Source organism: Serpula lacrymans, assembly GCF_000218685.1.
Source record: "Serpula lacrymans var. lacrymans S7.9 unplaced genomic scaffold SERLAscaffold_6, whole genome shotgun sequence".
NCBI lineage: Eukaryota > Fungi > Basidiomycota > Agaricomycetes > Boletales > Serpulaceae > Serpula > Serpula lacrymans.
In genome coordinates this window covers 588438-604249 of record NW_006763295.1, presented here as the reverse complement: position 1 = coordinate 604249, position 15812 = coordinate 588438, and the positions used below count along the sequence as shown (strand labels likewise).

Sequence of the window (15812 nt, the reverse complement as noted above, 5' to 3'; positions counted from 1 at the left end):
TATGTTGTGTAAGGGTAAGGATATAGAGCATAATGATGGCATAATTTTGAGTCACCAAACGTTGGTTGCCTCAGATGAAGAAAGTAAGTAAAAGAGCTGGCATGTGGTAAGCACGGTGGCAACCATGGGCCTACAATCCTGAGACTGTTGAGATGCCGCTTCCTGCGGTGAAGCTACCAGCGCAGACTCGCCCAAAGAAATCCATGAGAGCGTATAGCCTTTACACATTCTAATATGCAAGACGACAATCCACGCAAAATACCCACCGATGGGACGGGATCGTCGAATTCTCCACTAGACTCGTTACTGTCTCCCAAAGATCCTGCATTTGCCACGTTACCCTCAAGGGAATCGCTTGCTGAATCTAGTTTCAACGAAGTAAACCTGGAAGACGACTCACGATTTTCTACAGTACCGCTGTCCGGCCACAACAGCTTACTTTCTGTTTCTTCTGACCAGTCTGCCTTATCTAAGGCTGAGCGTCGGACTACGATCCATGCAGCTTTCGCTAACACCATACCGCCTTCGCGGCCCAAACATGCTGCTCACAAAAAATCAGCTTCCAGTGTTATTTTCCGACCGTCATCCACAAGCCTGCCCTTTGTTTTGTCTCGTCTGGGGATACAGAAGGGTGAAGACGAAAGTGACTTGGGCAGTCCGAAATTCAACTCTGATGGTCAACATAAATTACACGAGGAGTTCCTTCGTTTACACAATGAACGTCGGAAACAAGTAGAAGCTGAGGTAGATAGCGTTATCGATTGGGGTACGTGTGATAATCTTGCCAGTCTTCTTATCATACTAGCGTCTCAACAACGACCTCGTAGATTTCTGGGGAAGTGTAATATCAGGCTAGTATACCATTGCATTGGTTCGAATCTCCCTCATCTTCTCCACAGACTATCAAAAGTTCGCGGCGGATAATCCGGAAAGTCTAGCCAAAGCTATAGAGAAGGGTATCCCCGATACTTTGCGTGGAATGATGTGGCAGTTAATGTACTACTTTGCTGTATTCCATTATATGATATTCAGGACTTACGTGAAACTTCGAGGCAGGGCAGCATCTAAAGACACGGAGCTCGAGGATACATACCTGAAACTGCTGAAAGAGACCAGTCCTCACGAGAAAGCAATAACGCGTGATCTGGGAAGGTATGATGATTTCATCGCTCCCGAAAGTCCCAATCTCGAAAGGTACTAACACTAAGATTTTAGAACTTTCCCTCACCATGAGTTCTTCACAGATGGACAAGGCATTGGTCAAGAAAATCTATTTAATGTTCTCAAAGCATATTCATTGTAGGAGTGTTTGACATCAATATTTTGCTTTTCTGACCAAAAAGATAGGTACGATACGCAAGTAGGCTATTGTCAAGGGTTGCCATTTGTTGTAGCAATTCTCCTCCTGAACGTACGTTTGACTTGAACAAAATAGGCAACGTAAAGTTGACTAGTTTCAGATGCCGGACGAGGAAGCATTTTCACTTCTGGTGCGGTTAATGCATTCGTATGACCTTAGAGGTCATTTCCTACCTGAAATGCCAAAATTACAACTACGTTTAGTAAGTATTTCTGTTGAACACGTTGACTTTTGCTGACGCTTTTCAGTATCAGGTATGGTGCTTTATCCTAGACTGAACAGCATCCTCAATGTTCTTGTAGTTCGATCGCTTGGTCGAGGAACTACTCCCTGTATTGCATGTACACTTCCTGCGGCAAGGGATCAAGTCTAGTATGTTTGCTTCTCAGTGGTTTCTTACACTTTTCAGCTATCGGTTAGTAACAAGTGTTGAGTTTCTTTTGCATTTCGCTGAACCTGCTGTTAGCTTTCCTCTGGACATTGTATTCCGAATATACGACAATTGTCTTGCCAGCGGTATCGAAGCTATCTTCGCATTCAGTATAGTATTACTGCACAAAAATGAAGAAGCACTTCTGCAACTTAAATTTGACGATATTCTGACCTTCCTGAAGGCGCGCGTGTTCGACAAATACAAGGAAAGTTGTCACTGACGAGTAATATTCTGATCAGCCTTATATTTTTATTCGTTATTAACCAGATAGAGTCAACGGATTCGAGTACACTCGAAGCACAAGATGACAAACACACTAAGTATAGAGTAGATGAATTTGTACAGGACGCTATATCTTTGAAAGTTACCCCTTTCATGCTAGATGCATATTCTCATGAATATGAGGATCATGTTCGCACTCGCGAGGCCCATGCAATCGAGGTGGACACGTTGCGGAATCATAATCGCAATTTATCAGCCCAAGTGTAAGCTTCTTTATATTTTTTTTGTATGTGTAGATAAGCTCAAACTAGCTCATTTTAGGAAACATTTAGAGAATGATCTCGCGCAGCTGAATACTGAGCATGTCGAACTTTTGGTAAGGAAACAATCGGATAGTTGGGTGCTGAATAACCATCGGTGACGTTCCCTTGCAGAATGAACTCGTCATGGCTCGTCTACGGAACGAAGAGATGGAAAGTGAGCTAGTGCGATACAAGCTACTGTGAGTGATGAATGTCCCTCTGTAACATACCCCTTACGCTTTTGTTCCAGTTATGCAGAAGCAATGCATGAAAATGAAGACGCAATGTCCTGCAATCGTCGCTCCGCCTCTACTTTCTTAAGCAAGAGAGGAAGTAGCTGACTTTGGTTCGCATGAACATACATTTATAGCAGGTTCTCAATAGCATTTATCGAACCTCCCGAAATTCACATTCAACCCGCACCATTATCGCACATTGTAAACGAGACACTGCTTGGATTTGAGTCAAACACATACTATGAAATGTTTTAGTGTGCAGTGAATCGGCAGACGCGAACAAGACTTGGTCAAGGATATATTGAAGTTCACGAAATTATGGATTACTGCACTGGCAAAATACGGATTCGAATTGAAAGTGAATGGAGAACAACAAACGAGTCTGAATCTATTGCAATGCACACAGATAATACCAATATCAATGGATCCAGCTATTGGTTTGCTGAGTGGGACTCGCCCAACCCTGTTGGGTGGATGATGTTCCCCAAGCGTTGTTTGCATTAGGGCTTGCTCCGCCTCCTCCTGCGCTTGCCCCTCCCCATGCATTATTTGAGTTGGGGCTCGTGCCACCTCCCCATGCATTTCCACTCGCGGGACTAGTTCCCCAGGCATTACTAGTAGGAGCAGCGGCATCACCCCATCCTCCTGCAGTTGGACTTGCCCAACCACCTCCGGTTGCAGGTTGGCCCCACCCTCCACCGCTTGGTGCAACATGCCCATTAGGGGGTGCCATGCCCTGATCACCTCCTGGAAGCATGTCCAGCTCTGGTGGGCTTTTCAAGCCCAAGATCAGGTTAGCAAGCTTAGTTTGTAACTCAGCTAGACCCTTGAGTGAACGTTTCAATCAATGGGTAATATTTCTGAAAACATGCAGAGCCTACCCTCATAACTGCCTCCTGTGGTCCCAAACTCCCATCGGTTTCCACTTCAAAATAGAATTTGCCAGGTTTTGCATTGAAATCAAAGACTTCATCGTCTCTCGGAGGCTCTTCCTCTTTTGCATTTTCGCTAAGTGGCCATTCTGCACGTTCATCCGTTTCGAACCAATGCGTCGTGTGCCGGAGTTTGTTGTACGGGTCGTATTCAAAAGATACAGCGGAACAGGGTGACCACTTAGCATGCTCCTTCGCGATTCCCTGATCCATGGTGTAAGTATAACTGCATTCCTCAAAATAAATAAATGACCTTCTTAGCAATACAACGGAGTTTTAACTCTTGTCCTTTCCGCATTTTACAGATCAGGACAGGTGGAAGAGATACATCGTCTGGAAGAAATGTGAGGAGACCCATTGATCAATACTTGGCCACGCACCTTTCCCCACCGGATGTCCAAAATTTTCTCCTCTTTTCGTGAGCTCTTCTCCTGCTTCACCTTCGTCTGCGTACGTGTGGCTATCCACAACATCCAAATGATTGCTGGTAACTTCCATTGTTCTGTTCTCATGACAGGCGACATCCAGCCTGAGTTCTATTGAGCAATATTGACAACCGGATAGACAGGTGCAATCCTGTGGGCTACGTGATCAGAGAACGAGTTTTAGATTGACAATACATCTTACCCGTGTATACCGTATGCCTTCCTCACAATTAGCACTAACGAGAGGTACCATCCCGAGTCGATGTGCAATGAATTCGTCGGGAAGAACAGTTGTATTCGCCTCTATTTCAACAATATCGATTGCTGCAGACAATCATAAGGAAACGGAACTTGGTAAGATGACAGGGATATACCCACCAATTGTTGGAATATCCGCCATTACTGCTCTCCGTACAGAATTGGCAAACCTATCTTATACGTGGTCACCTCAAAGTGTCAGATGATACAAGGGAGGTGAACGAACGCAAGATCCACATTCTCTAATACAAAGTTGACTCTATCTTTCTTCACCTCCCTTATACGAACGGTAGGTTCTGCTTCTTCGTATCCTTGCATCGCCAAGCGCCCGAGTGTCGTGTAGAAAAGGGATGGTTTGGAGTAGTCCGAGTCCAACAGTCCAAGAGTGAAGTCTGAGTCTGACGTATAATCAGGCGCTTGTTATTACTAAGGATTAGTCTGTGGCGCAAAATCACTGCCACCTTATACTTCAAGATTTAACTATCAAAGCACCACGCGAACTTAACGGTAGCACTGCAAATGAGGTACAAGATACATAGGAAGAATACACATACACGAAATATACATATTATAAGTATACCACTGTCAGAGTTTTGCAATCACTTTTTTGTTGTCTTCTGTTCTGATACGTACGATAGATTTACCCCACGTCTCCCGCGTTTCCAATGCTCGCATCCCATCCATTACGTTTTCTAACGTGTATATTTTATCATAAATCACTGGCTTTGCACGACCTGTTGCAAACAAGCTATGGTGTTTCCGCATCAGGATCGAAAAATTTCAAGATATTATTTAAAATTACTTACTCCATTAATGCTTTCCACACTACTGGAACGCGAGAAGGCTCCTTTGCTATAAACCTGATGAGCATGAAGAATGCTGATCGATTGAATCAACCTTACTTGTATATGCGCCCCAGTGTAAGCCCATAATTGTGATATTTTTTAGTAGAACTAAGTTCAGAGGTAGCTAATAACAATGATTCAATTAACGTTATGTGATGCCGTCTTTAGGACACACCTTTTCAATGTTACCACCAGCAAAACCGATCACTAGAGCTCTGCCCTTCCACGCAATACATTTAAGTGAGTCTATGTGATCAGTTCAGTGTAATGGGACCCCCAAGATACGAAATTAGGACCAGCTCACCTACAATGCGACCCACAGGATCATATACAACATCGACACCTTTACCGCCAGTTATCTTGAGCACCTCCTTTTGCCAATTAGGTTTGGTATAATCGACCGTGTAATCTGCGCCCCCATACTTTTTACAAATTTCAAGCTTGCCTGCTGATCCGGCAGCAGCAATGACATTACCACCGAGTGCTATAGGGGGAGTTATTAGCTATTGAAGTCGCAATGGGCATGTATGGTACCTTTGGCGAGCTGAACAGCGGCGATTCCCACCCCTCCGGCGGCGGCGGTGACAAGGACCCATTCGCCTGAGAACAGCGTGCATCAACAGACGCACTGTAAGGACGTATATCTGATAAATACCGGGTTTCAAGTCGGCCCTACCGACCAAAGCTTCGTAGCTCGTAGGCCAAGTGAGAAACAGTCCTGACAGTGGATTGATTAACAAGGATGCAGTACGGGAAACAAATGTCATACCAGCACTCTGGTCAAACGTCAGGTTGTCTGGTAGCAAGTGGACATGCTCCCATTGAACTGCTACTTTCTCCGCAAAACAACCTTGAGCACTACCAAATACTCTATCGCCAGGCTTGAAAGAACAGCCCCTAGGAATGGGTGAATTTGACGCGATTTTCCCGGCGAATTCGGTGCCCATGACGAAGGGGAAAGGAGGCTTGACTTGATACTTTCCCTGAACTTGGAGAATCTAGTAGACCATCAGGCAAATAGTAGGGAATAAAAGGATCGCGTCACTCGCATCGAAGAAGTTTAGTGCGGCAGAGAAGATATCGACGAGCACGTCCTCTGGACCAGGCTGAGGGTCAGGAGCGTCTAGAGTGAGACTGAGCTTTGACGGATGAATCCATTCTTTAACAACATATGCTCTCATGGTTCAATTGAGCAAGATTCAAATAAAAAGACACGATGGGGAGAGACTTCAAAACTTGAAAAGTGATAGACTACGACTTACGCGCCAGTAGAGGACCCCGCAAAGATTCTCTTTCCAAATCCGGCACTAGCGAGGCATATCACGAGAAAGTGCATTGGGGTCCCTCCGGCCGGTGTTGTCATCTATCCGGTTACCCATGGGGCATATTCCTGACACCTTTTAACCTTAGTGTGTACACCAATCCAATAATTGTTGTCCCTAAGCTATCAGAATACACATCATGTTCTAAGAATGTCTGCTGTGTTTTTCAAGCATCTTTTAGTTACAGCTGGTTTCATATTGATAGACCCATTTTGCTTTTACTCTCCTCACTGTTTCTGTTTATCTTTGGAGCCTTAGTATAACGACTGAGCTGCACTACTGGAAGAAACCAGGCAGACCCAACGTCAATCTCAAGCAGGTAGTTGAACAGGTTGTATAAAGACTAAATCAAAAGCTAAGGTATGTACATCATTGAGTGTCTACTTATATATGTAAGAACTCATGTCAGCCATGAGGCGCTGACTGATAGACATGAGGATGTAACGTGTAGCTTGGTAAGATGATTTGTAAGTAGTCACATGACTTGATGTCACGTGATGGGATTTGGATATAGATAAAGGAAAGCTATGTGATAAGATAAGGAGAGATATGAGTCTCGACGTCTGAGTTTGAGAGAAAAGGTGAGGTGTCAGGTGTGAGAGAAAGAGATCGTGACATTACCCCCCCTTTAGGACTTTCGTCCCGAAAGGTTGGTTCTAATTTGCCATTTTCCCAATGGAATATTTTGCAATTGTGAGATGGTTTAGTAAAGTTTTTGAACATTTTGTAATGAAGTAAGATATTTATTCGGCGTGGAGCGGATGGGAAATGATCGTGGAAGTCTTTGACTAATTCTGGCGAGTTTTTGACATTTTGCTCAGGTTCCCATGTTCGTTCTTCTTTTCCGTATCCTTTCCAGTGTACCAAATATTCTAACTTGTCACGTTTCAATCGTGAGTCAAGTATTTGTTCCACTTTGTATTCTCTTTGTCTGTCAACTTCTGCAGGAGGTGGAGGTTTAGGTTTTTGTTGTCCCGAAAAGGTTGGTTCTTTGTAAGGGTGTAGGATTTTTTCATTGAATACCGGGTATACATTTTTCCATTTTCTGGGTAGTTTTAATTTGTAAGCTGCCGGACCGGTTTTCTTTTCGACTACGAATAGTCCATGTCATTTGTCATCCAACTTCTTTGATGGCCGATCTGTTGTGATATGTTCGGCTTCTATGTAAACCTTATCTCCTGGTTCATACTTAAGACTTTCCCTTTTTGTCTTATCGTAAGATCTCAGCTGCTTTTGCTAGAGATTTCTCTGCTTCTTCTCTCGTTTCTTTCATCCTCTCTACACACTCTTCTGCACTCTCACTTTTTACTCCTTTTCTGACTCCTTCTACCATCTTTGGATGTTGTCCGTTGTTTAGATAAAAAGGACTAAAGCCAGTAGCTGTAAAACCCTTATCCCCTTTACCGAACTAACGGAGGGACGAAGGCTTAAATCAAACAAGTAGCGTTACAAGATAGCGATTGAGAATTAATCAACAACTGAGGAAAGTATGTACATGGTGGTCTACTATATATATGTTTCTGAAAGTCAGCCATGAGGCGCTGACCTATCTAACATGCAGCAGCCTTGAGGCGCTGACTGATGTTCTTTGTAATGGTTCTAGACTCTTGTCACGTGATGGTCACGTGATCTGATATAACTACGTATTATGTTATCCGCGCTAAAGCAGCAGCTTAACATATCTTATCTATCATGTGATCAGATATCAAAAAAGAAAAAAGGAAACTAGCGCTCAGACTAGCGCTTCTGGTTCAAGTCGTGACAGTAGCTGAGTGTTCTTTATTATTATAGGAGAATTCTGCTAGTGGTAGCCAGTCTGCCCAATCATCCTGCTTATGGTTAACAAAGATTCTGAGATATTGTTCTATCTCTTGGTTGATTCTCTCTGTTTGGCCATTGGTTTGTGGGTGATAAGCAGTGGATGGGTTTCCTTTTATACCTAGCATTGTATAGAGATCTTTCATGAAGTTCGAGACAAACTGTACTCCTCGGTCTGATATGATCTTGTCAGGTAGTCCATGGAGTTTGAAAATGTTGTCTCTATAAATAATCTCGCTACTCCTTCTGAATTTAGCTCAGCATGAGTCGGCATGATCCTGATCATTTTGGAGAATCAATCTACAACCACCATAATGGTATTATACCCTTTCGATTCTGGTAGCGGTCCGATAAGATCTGTTGATATGATTTGCCAGGGGCGGCTTGGGATCTCATTCAGATGTAATGGTGCGGCTTTTTTCTGATGATCTGTTTTTGTGCGTTGACATGTTTCGCAACCAGTTACGTATTCTTGGATTTCTTTATCCATATATGGCCACCAATACGATTGAGTAATTAATTCCTTTGTTTTATACCGGCCTGGGTGGCCAGCTATTGGGGAATCGTGGTTGTCTCTTATGATCGTTTCTCTGAGTTTTTGGTCTTTTGGGACATACATGCGACCTTTGAAGTAGATGAGTCCTTCATCGGTCCACCAGCCGTCTTGGCGGTTGTCTATTTTGTCCTTGACCTTTTTAATGAGTTCGTCAACATTTTTCATCCTTTTATGAATCCATCTTGTGATCTCTATATTTTTGGCATCGTCAATTGCTATCTGTTGCCTTTTTTCGTGTGATAGAGTCATATTGATAGAGAATAGTTCTGGTTTCAATAGGGTAACATTTTCGTTGTCATTCTTTCCCTCATCATGGTCTGGTCATCTGGAGAGTAAATCGGCTTTGATATGAGTAGCTCCTGGCTTATGGTGTAATGTGAAATGATAGTTGGCCAGTTCGCTAACCCATCTCGCTTGCCGTCTATTGAGCTTCTGAGGTTGTTTGAAATATGTCAAGTTCTGGTGATCTGTCCAGATCTCGAACTCTTTCGCGGCATCCATCAGGTAGTGACGCCATTCCTTTAAAGCTGTCATAATGGCCAATAGTTCTTTATCATATATCTCATAGTTTCTTTTGGTCGGGTTTAGAGATTTTGATAAATAAGCAATTGGTTTCCAGACTCCATTCTGTTCTTGAGAGAGTACCGCTCCTAGAGCATAATCACTACTATCCGCTTCTACTCGATATTGACCATCATTGGTCGGGAGTGCTAATACGGGGGTTGAACTGATTTTCTTTTTAATCTCTTCAAATGCTTCTTTTTGTTCTTTACCCCATATGAACTCTTCTTTACCAGTTAGTTGAGTAAGCGGTTTAGCTATTGATCCGAATCCTTCGATAAATCTCCTATAAAAGTTTACGAATCCTAAAAAGGCTTGTACTTGTTTCTTTGTTGTACATTCCGGCCAATCTAGAATTCCTTTTACTTTCACCGGATCCATGCGGATTTCGTTTTCCAAGATGATTAGTCCCAGATATTCTGTTTCTGTTTCTTCGAAATTGCATTTTTCTGGTTTTAGATATAGGTGATGTTCTCTAAGGATTTGAAGTACATGTCGCGTCATTGCTCGGTGTTCTTCAATTGTCTTTGTGAAGATCATGATATCGTCTAGATAGATCACTACTTTTCCTTCATCAATTAGGTCTTTGAATATTGAATTCATCATAGTTTGGAATGTTGCTGGAGAATTCGTCAATCCAAAGAACATAACTAACGGTTCAAACAAGCCGCGATTGGTTCTAAAAGCAGCTTTGTGTTCATCTCCTTCCTTGATCCGAATGTTATTGTATCCCCATCTGATATCCAATTTTGTGAAATACTTGGCGCCTCTGAGCTTGTCTACAAGTTCATTAATCAGAGGTAGTGGATATCTGTTTTTGATGGTAATTTCGTTTAACTTTTGATAATCTTGTACGGGTCGGAGTTTACTGTCTTTCTTTTTGATAAAGAAGAAAGGAGAGGCAATTGGAGATTTACTGGGTCTGATGCGTCCTGAATCTAAATTCTCTTTTAGGAATGCATCTAACTGTTCTTGTTCTCCTAATGCTAAAGGATAAACTTTGCAGTCTATCGTGTGATCACCTGGTATTAACTCGATAGCATGGTCCCATTGTCTTTTCTCGGGAAGGGCATCAAATTCTTTTTTATCAAAGACATCTTTGAAGTCATGAAGGTGTTTTGGTACTATTCCTTCAAAACCTCCTGTTTTCTGATCTTTTCCTGCTGCTTCGGCAAGTTGTTGGGCTGTTGTGCCATGAGCGCGGATATGATGCATTACGTCAGGAATGGATGTGTCTTCGATATTTAAGAAATTGAATTGGATGATTCTATCCCCCTCTTTGAGATTGACCTCAGGGCAATACGTTTCAAGATCTTCTTCAGGATCGAAAAATCTTATTATCATATTGCAGTCTGATGGACATCTGTTAAAGTCTAAATTTGACGATTTCCAGTCTATTGTGGGATTGTGCTTTTTTAATCATTCATGGCCTAAAAACATCCTACCGGTTCCAAGGTTGGTAACCGCCAGTTGGAGTCTTTCGGCATGGTCATTGATCTCCACTAATAGTTCTACGAATTCTTTAATACTGCCGTCTCGGTTAAGAGTACCGTCAGCATTATAGACTGGGATTGGTCTAGGGATTCTTTGCCTTTCGTATCCCTGTTCTTCAACAAATTTGTTGTCTATGCAACTTCCGGTACAGCCGCTATCTAGTAGTGCTTCAATCGTCGTTGATTGATGCAATGTGAGGTTTGTCAGTCTGCAGGTGATATTCATTTGGTTTCCCTGAGTGCCGCGAATGAATTGTTTGGGCTTTCTCAGTTCCTCCAATGCTAATACTGTTTTGTGAATTGGTAAAGTGTTTAGTTCTTTTATCAGATCTGCATTGACTTCTAATCCTCGTTTCTTATGGGTCCAGCTATTTAGGATACCAATAGATCTTTCTTCCTTTTGGTCCCTGAGCCTTTCCGCTATCCAGTCAGCTGTCCATGGTGTTTTTAGATCTTTCTTTTTATCTAGGTTTTTATCAGAGGTGTACCTGACCTCTTTGGAGCGAGTCAAAGCATCAGTTTCGGTTATGCTACCCAATTGAGTCATAACATTCTGTGTTTCAGTTGTCTCCTCTGTAACTGCTGCGCTTCTTTCAGTCCTATCCCCTTTAGGTACTGACTGTGCCGCATTTTTGGGAATCTTTTCAACCTGTTTCCTTTTCAGGTTCTCCTCTTTTATAGATTGCTCTTTTCGTTTTAGATCTTGTGCGTCTTTAAATAATGCGATATCATTTTCGTTTTTACTAATACATGTGGCATCAAGATCATCGACGGTGAGAGAGGCATATCTATTTACATTGTTCTTTGGCACAGTCTGGCGAGGAGTCGCAGCTGGCCTTTTCAAAAACCCTGGAGCAATTTGGCTCGTTCTTCCTCCGGCATTGCTTCTAACATTGCTCGGAGATCAAACTTTGGTTTCTTCTCTGGTACCTGTCCGTTTATGTGGTCTCTGGCTCTATGGCCCTTTTCTCCGCATTTGAAGCAGCGTCCTTCTACTCAGAACTTCTGCTTGTCTAGCTCCATTTCTTTTCCGGCTCCAGTGTACAGCGTACCCGTGCCGTCTTTCTTTGCTTCCACCATCTCGGCCTTCTTCTCCAAAGCGCCCCTTTCTTGGTATCTTCCATTGGGTCCCCGGTTCCCTGTACCGGAGCTGCCGCTGGTCGATCCTTTCATCATCCTCTCGTTCTCCATCTGGTCTCGCCACAATTGATCATTGGTGACGATCCTTGTCTTCCACTCTACATATGTTGTGGGAATGTTTCCGCTGTAAATGATCTGTTTGATAAGCGGACCATTTACATTGTTTCTGATTAGAGTAATCAAAAATTGTTCGTTCCTTTTGACGTCATAACTGGTCCGTCTCCTCAACTCTTCGAATTTTACAAAGAACTCTTGGGCCGTCAGAGTTCCTTATTTTTTGTACATGATTTCGTACTTTGCTCTTTCCTCCTCGTGTGTGTCTGCAAAGTGATCTTTGAGAGTTCTTTCGAAATGAGCCCAGCTCTCTAGGATCGTAATTTCTCCTCCGTCTGATCTTTCTTCCGCTAACTTTCTTCTTTTGACCCACTCCGTCCTCAGGGCCGCTGCTGCTCCTATGCTCATGTATGATAAGGCAAAACTTATCTGATTCTTTTCTCGGGAGAAGTATGCCTGATTTGCGCTAAAATGAAGTTCTAGAGATTCTGAGAAGCTTCAAAACTTCTTTTTATCTCCGTCGTAGGGTTCTGGTTTTGCCAGTGCCGTTTTTCTAAACTCGGCTTCTGGTGCGCGTGGCAGGCCCATTCCTAAAGGCTGCCTCCTTTCTGTCTCTGCGAGTCTTCTCCGCAATTCGAGTACTTCTGCGTCTTTTGATGAGAATCTTTCTTCCCATAATTCGTTGTTCTCTGCGATCGCTGTGTTGACCGCCATCATTATTAAGTTCTGCAGATTGTGCATCTGCTGCTGCTGGTTGTGTGCCGGCGATAGTGCGTCTTGCGGAGTATGCGGTAATGCGTCTCGTAAATCTGACATGTCGGTTGACCCTATCATGTCGGGGTTGGTCTCTCTCCATGCTTCGAAGGACATTGTTCAGGGATGGTTGTGGTGATAGGAATGATAGAGTAGGGGATAGTTGTTCTCGTTTTATGATTGGTTCCGGAGAAGACCGGTTTATCGGGAATGAAGTTAATTCAAAGGGCATTCAAGAAGGTTCCCCTGATGACAAGTCTGGATCAACACGTCTTTAATGAAAGATCCCTTTTTCTGTCTTCCTTCTGCTAACGGGTTCCTCTTCTGTCCCCGCTTAGCGTGTACGTAAACTATTTATCTATAGTACCTGTGTTCTAATTGTATAGTAACTGAGGTCCAGACGGTTGTCTTAGTGATGACCAGCAATAACCGCGTGCAGTCCTTTTCCTACTGGCGGACACAAGTGTGCGGCCTGGTAAGAAGTGTAAAGAAATTTGTATCTAATAAAACCTCAATGACTCCACATCACTGGGCTCTCTAAGTACTGGGTTGTGGGGGCGGATGATGGGAGATAGGGGAATGGTTTCGAAGGATGAGTTAGAGGGTGAGGATTGGATGAATGTGATGATGGTAGATGGGCTAGTGATGGGAGATGTGATTGAAGGAAGTTGTGTGGTGAGGTGAATGTAAAGTTTGAGTAGAGCGAAGAGTAGGATGATGATGATGGGTGTTAGGGTGATGATAAGAATAGCCTTTGTTTGTGTCATCAACTAGGTGCTCTACTAGCTTTTGATTATATAACAACTGAGCTGCACTACTGGAAGAAACCAGGCAGACCCAACATCAATCTCAAGCAGGTAGTTGAACAGGTTGTATAAAGACTAAATCAAAAGCTAAGGTATGTACATCATTGAGTGTCTACTTATATATGTAAGAACTCATGTCAGCCATGAGGCGCTGACTGATAGACATGAGAATGTAACGTGTAGCTTGGTAAGATGATTTGTAAGTAGTCACATGACTTGATGTCACGTGATGGGATTTGGATATAGATAAAGGAAAGCTATGTGATAAGATAAGGAGAGATATGAGTCTCAACGTCTGAGTTTGAGAGAAAAGGTGAGGTGTCAGGTGTGAGAGAAAGAGATCGTGACACTTAGTAAGCCAAACAACAACTGCAGCACTCCACACCTCCCTAATAAACCTAAGTGAAACTACAATAGATGTCAGTTTAAGGTAATCTCTATGAAATGTAATATAACACACCTCAGCCGCTGCCCAAAAGACTATAGAAATAACTGAGGTTTCCTATACCAAACCCCCTACTACTTATAGTTGGAGGTGCTACTTGCTAAGGTATAATGACTCCATGGAGAACAATGGCTGCTTTAGAAGAGAGTGGGTTTATCTGGTTTTGTCACTCCCTCTATTGTTTGTGCCATTGCACCATGGTTGAAAACCATTGACAGATCCCCAAGACTAGTAAAAAATGGGTGAGGATGTTCTCCCATATGAAGCTGAGCAAGATTGTTACTGTAACCAACACTAGTCGTTGAATGGTAAACCATGTCCTCAAGCTCTCTCAACATATGGATCTGCGTGTCATATCCATGCCACAGGCCAGGGAACCCAAAATTCTGAATAGCCAAAAACCCCCCAAGTCCAAACTCCTAAAATGTTGTATTTCCTGGAATTATGCTCCTTGTGCTCTGTTGCTCAGCATGGCCCTGTGCCTTGCTCTCATATGATATCCTGGATACCTGCTCTGACCTCCTACCCCAGACTTTCAGTCTGCCATATGTTTCCTCCATACATTCTTACGTTCCTCATGGACTATGTAGTTTACACCTTATAATACACTCCTCTCACATATAATTTCTCCTCACTAGATAATTGTCTGCATAGAACTCCATATCTACATTACAAATTACTCCTTACAAACTCCACTCCCTCTGATAGTATATAAGCTGTAACTCCTGTACTCCATTCTATCAGTTTGAATATCAATATTCCTCACCTTTCACCTAATTTCATCTAAGTCTTCTAGGTTTTTCTCTAAAGGGCGTTTACTCCTCTCCTCATCCTATTCTCCCCTTGTTCACTCTGTCATGTTAAGGACTAAGGTCCATAAAAGGGTCTAGTGCATGAGCTAAGCCAACTCCAAACCTTATACTCTGTTTCTGCTCTCACAGTGTACCTCTATCCTCCAGATTCCAGCACCTCCAATGGTCACTGTTCTGACAGCATATTCAAACCACCACTCCTATGCAAAAGACTCACCTTTGCGCCACACAGGCATAGTGCCACATGAAATAGTAAGTAATGTTGCCTTTTTTGTACTTGTGGCTGATCAGCACTTGCCTCTATTAGGCACACTTTTGCTTTCCGTTTGGTACTTTCCGCATTTTGGCATTTTGGCAATTTTTTGTATTGCCACCTGGCTACACATTGCACCCTCACTTTTGTTGTCTCCCTTAATTCCTTTCCCTTACTTGGCCCCACCATGGGCCCTTTTCTCTCATTTTTCTTTTCACCTGACAGCTGTTTCTGGGTTCCCATCTTAGTCCACCTTTTTGTCACTTCCACGCTCCTCCTACTTGTCCTCCTCGTGCCTCCTCCCTATCTGATGTTGTCACTACTGTCTATCCGCTGTTGTCGCCAATCTGTCATTTACCATGTGTCGCTGCTGATATCAGCAAAGCCCCGGCGGCCGGTCCAAATTGGGCAAAAGATCCATCTTCATGACGTCGATCTTCCATCATATACCTGTTAGTTTTGGTGATTCTGCACCTAGTTGTGCTATCTATTTTCCCTTCTTTCTAAATCACTTTCCTCTTTATTCTTTTTGCTCTATTGTTCAGTATTCACTGAGCATTCTATAATTTCGCCTTTGTGGCTGATTTGTTTACCTTTGTTTACAAAACTTCGGACTAGTATTGCAGAGTCCAGTATTCCTATTCTTTAGTTACTCATACTGGACTCTAGGTACTGTACACATTCTGTACTCTCTGATAATGTAGTTACTCATACTGGACTCTAGTTCTGTCCCTGTTAGCTCTCAGCAAGTGGCTAGACACTTCCCAGAAGTTCTCAATTGAACAG

At 43.0% G+C, this 15812-nt stretch overlaps 3 protein-coding genes across 3 annotated transcripts; 1 reads left to right on the top strand and 2 right to left on the bottom strand.

Annotated features, from left to right (window-relative positions):
* Positions 1-117: 117 nt before the first annotated feature.
* On the top strand, positions 118-2786 carry SERLADRAFT_465163 (uncharacterized protein; the record flags this gene model as incomplete). The annotated part of the gene is made up of 13 exons (XM_007317339.1): positions 118-766; positions 828-851; positions 900-996; positions 1057-1152; positions 1216-1299; positions 1348-1411; positions 1461-1562; positions 1663-1775; positions 1827-1998; positions 2061-2278; positions 2337-2391; positions 2450-2517; positions 2568-2786. The coding sequence occupies 13 exons, from the start codon at positions 235-237 to the stop codon at positions 2656-2658; spliced, it is 1716 nt and encodes a 571-aa protein (XP_007317401.1).
* A 57-nt stretch (positions 2787-2843) lies between these two features.
* Positions 2844-4486, bottom strand: SERLADRAFT_361044 (DNA-directed RNA polymerase II, subunit 3; the record flags this gene model as incomplete). The annotated part of the gene is made up of 7 exons (XM_007317338.1): positions 2844-3379; positions 3435-3689; positions 3739-3818; positions 3866-4061; positions 4113-4234; positions 4289-4338; positions 4395-4486. 7 exons carry the CDS (start codon positions 4484-4486, stop codon positions 2972-2974), a joined length of 1203 nt encoding a protein of 400 aa, XP_007317400.1.
* Positions 4487-4595: 109 nt separating this feature from the next.
* On the bottom strand, positions 4596-6258 carry SERLADRAFT_465160 (uncharacterized protein; the record flags this gene model as incomplete). Its single annotated transcript, XM_007317337.1, has 9 exons — positions 4596-4916; positions 4975-5020; positions 5071-5137; positions 5189-5259; positions 5318-5497; positions 5548-5613; positions 5669-5731; positions 5783-6011; positions 6063-6258. The coding sequence occupies 9 exons, from the start codon at positions 6192-6194 to the stop codon at positions 4754-4756; spliced, it is 1017 nt and encodes a 338-aa protein (XP_007317399.1).
* Between the last annotated feature and the right edge of the window lie 9554 nt (positions 6259-15812).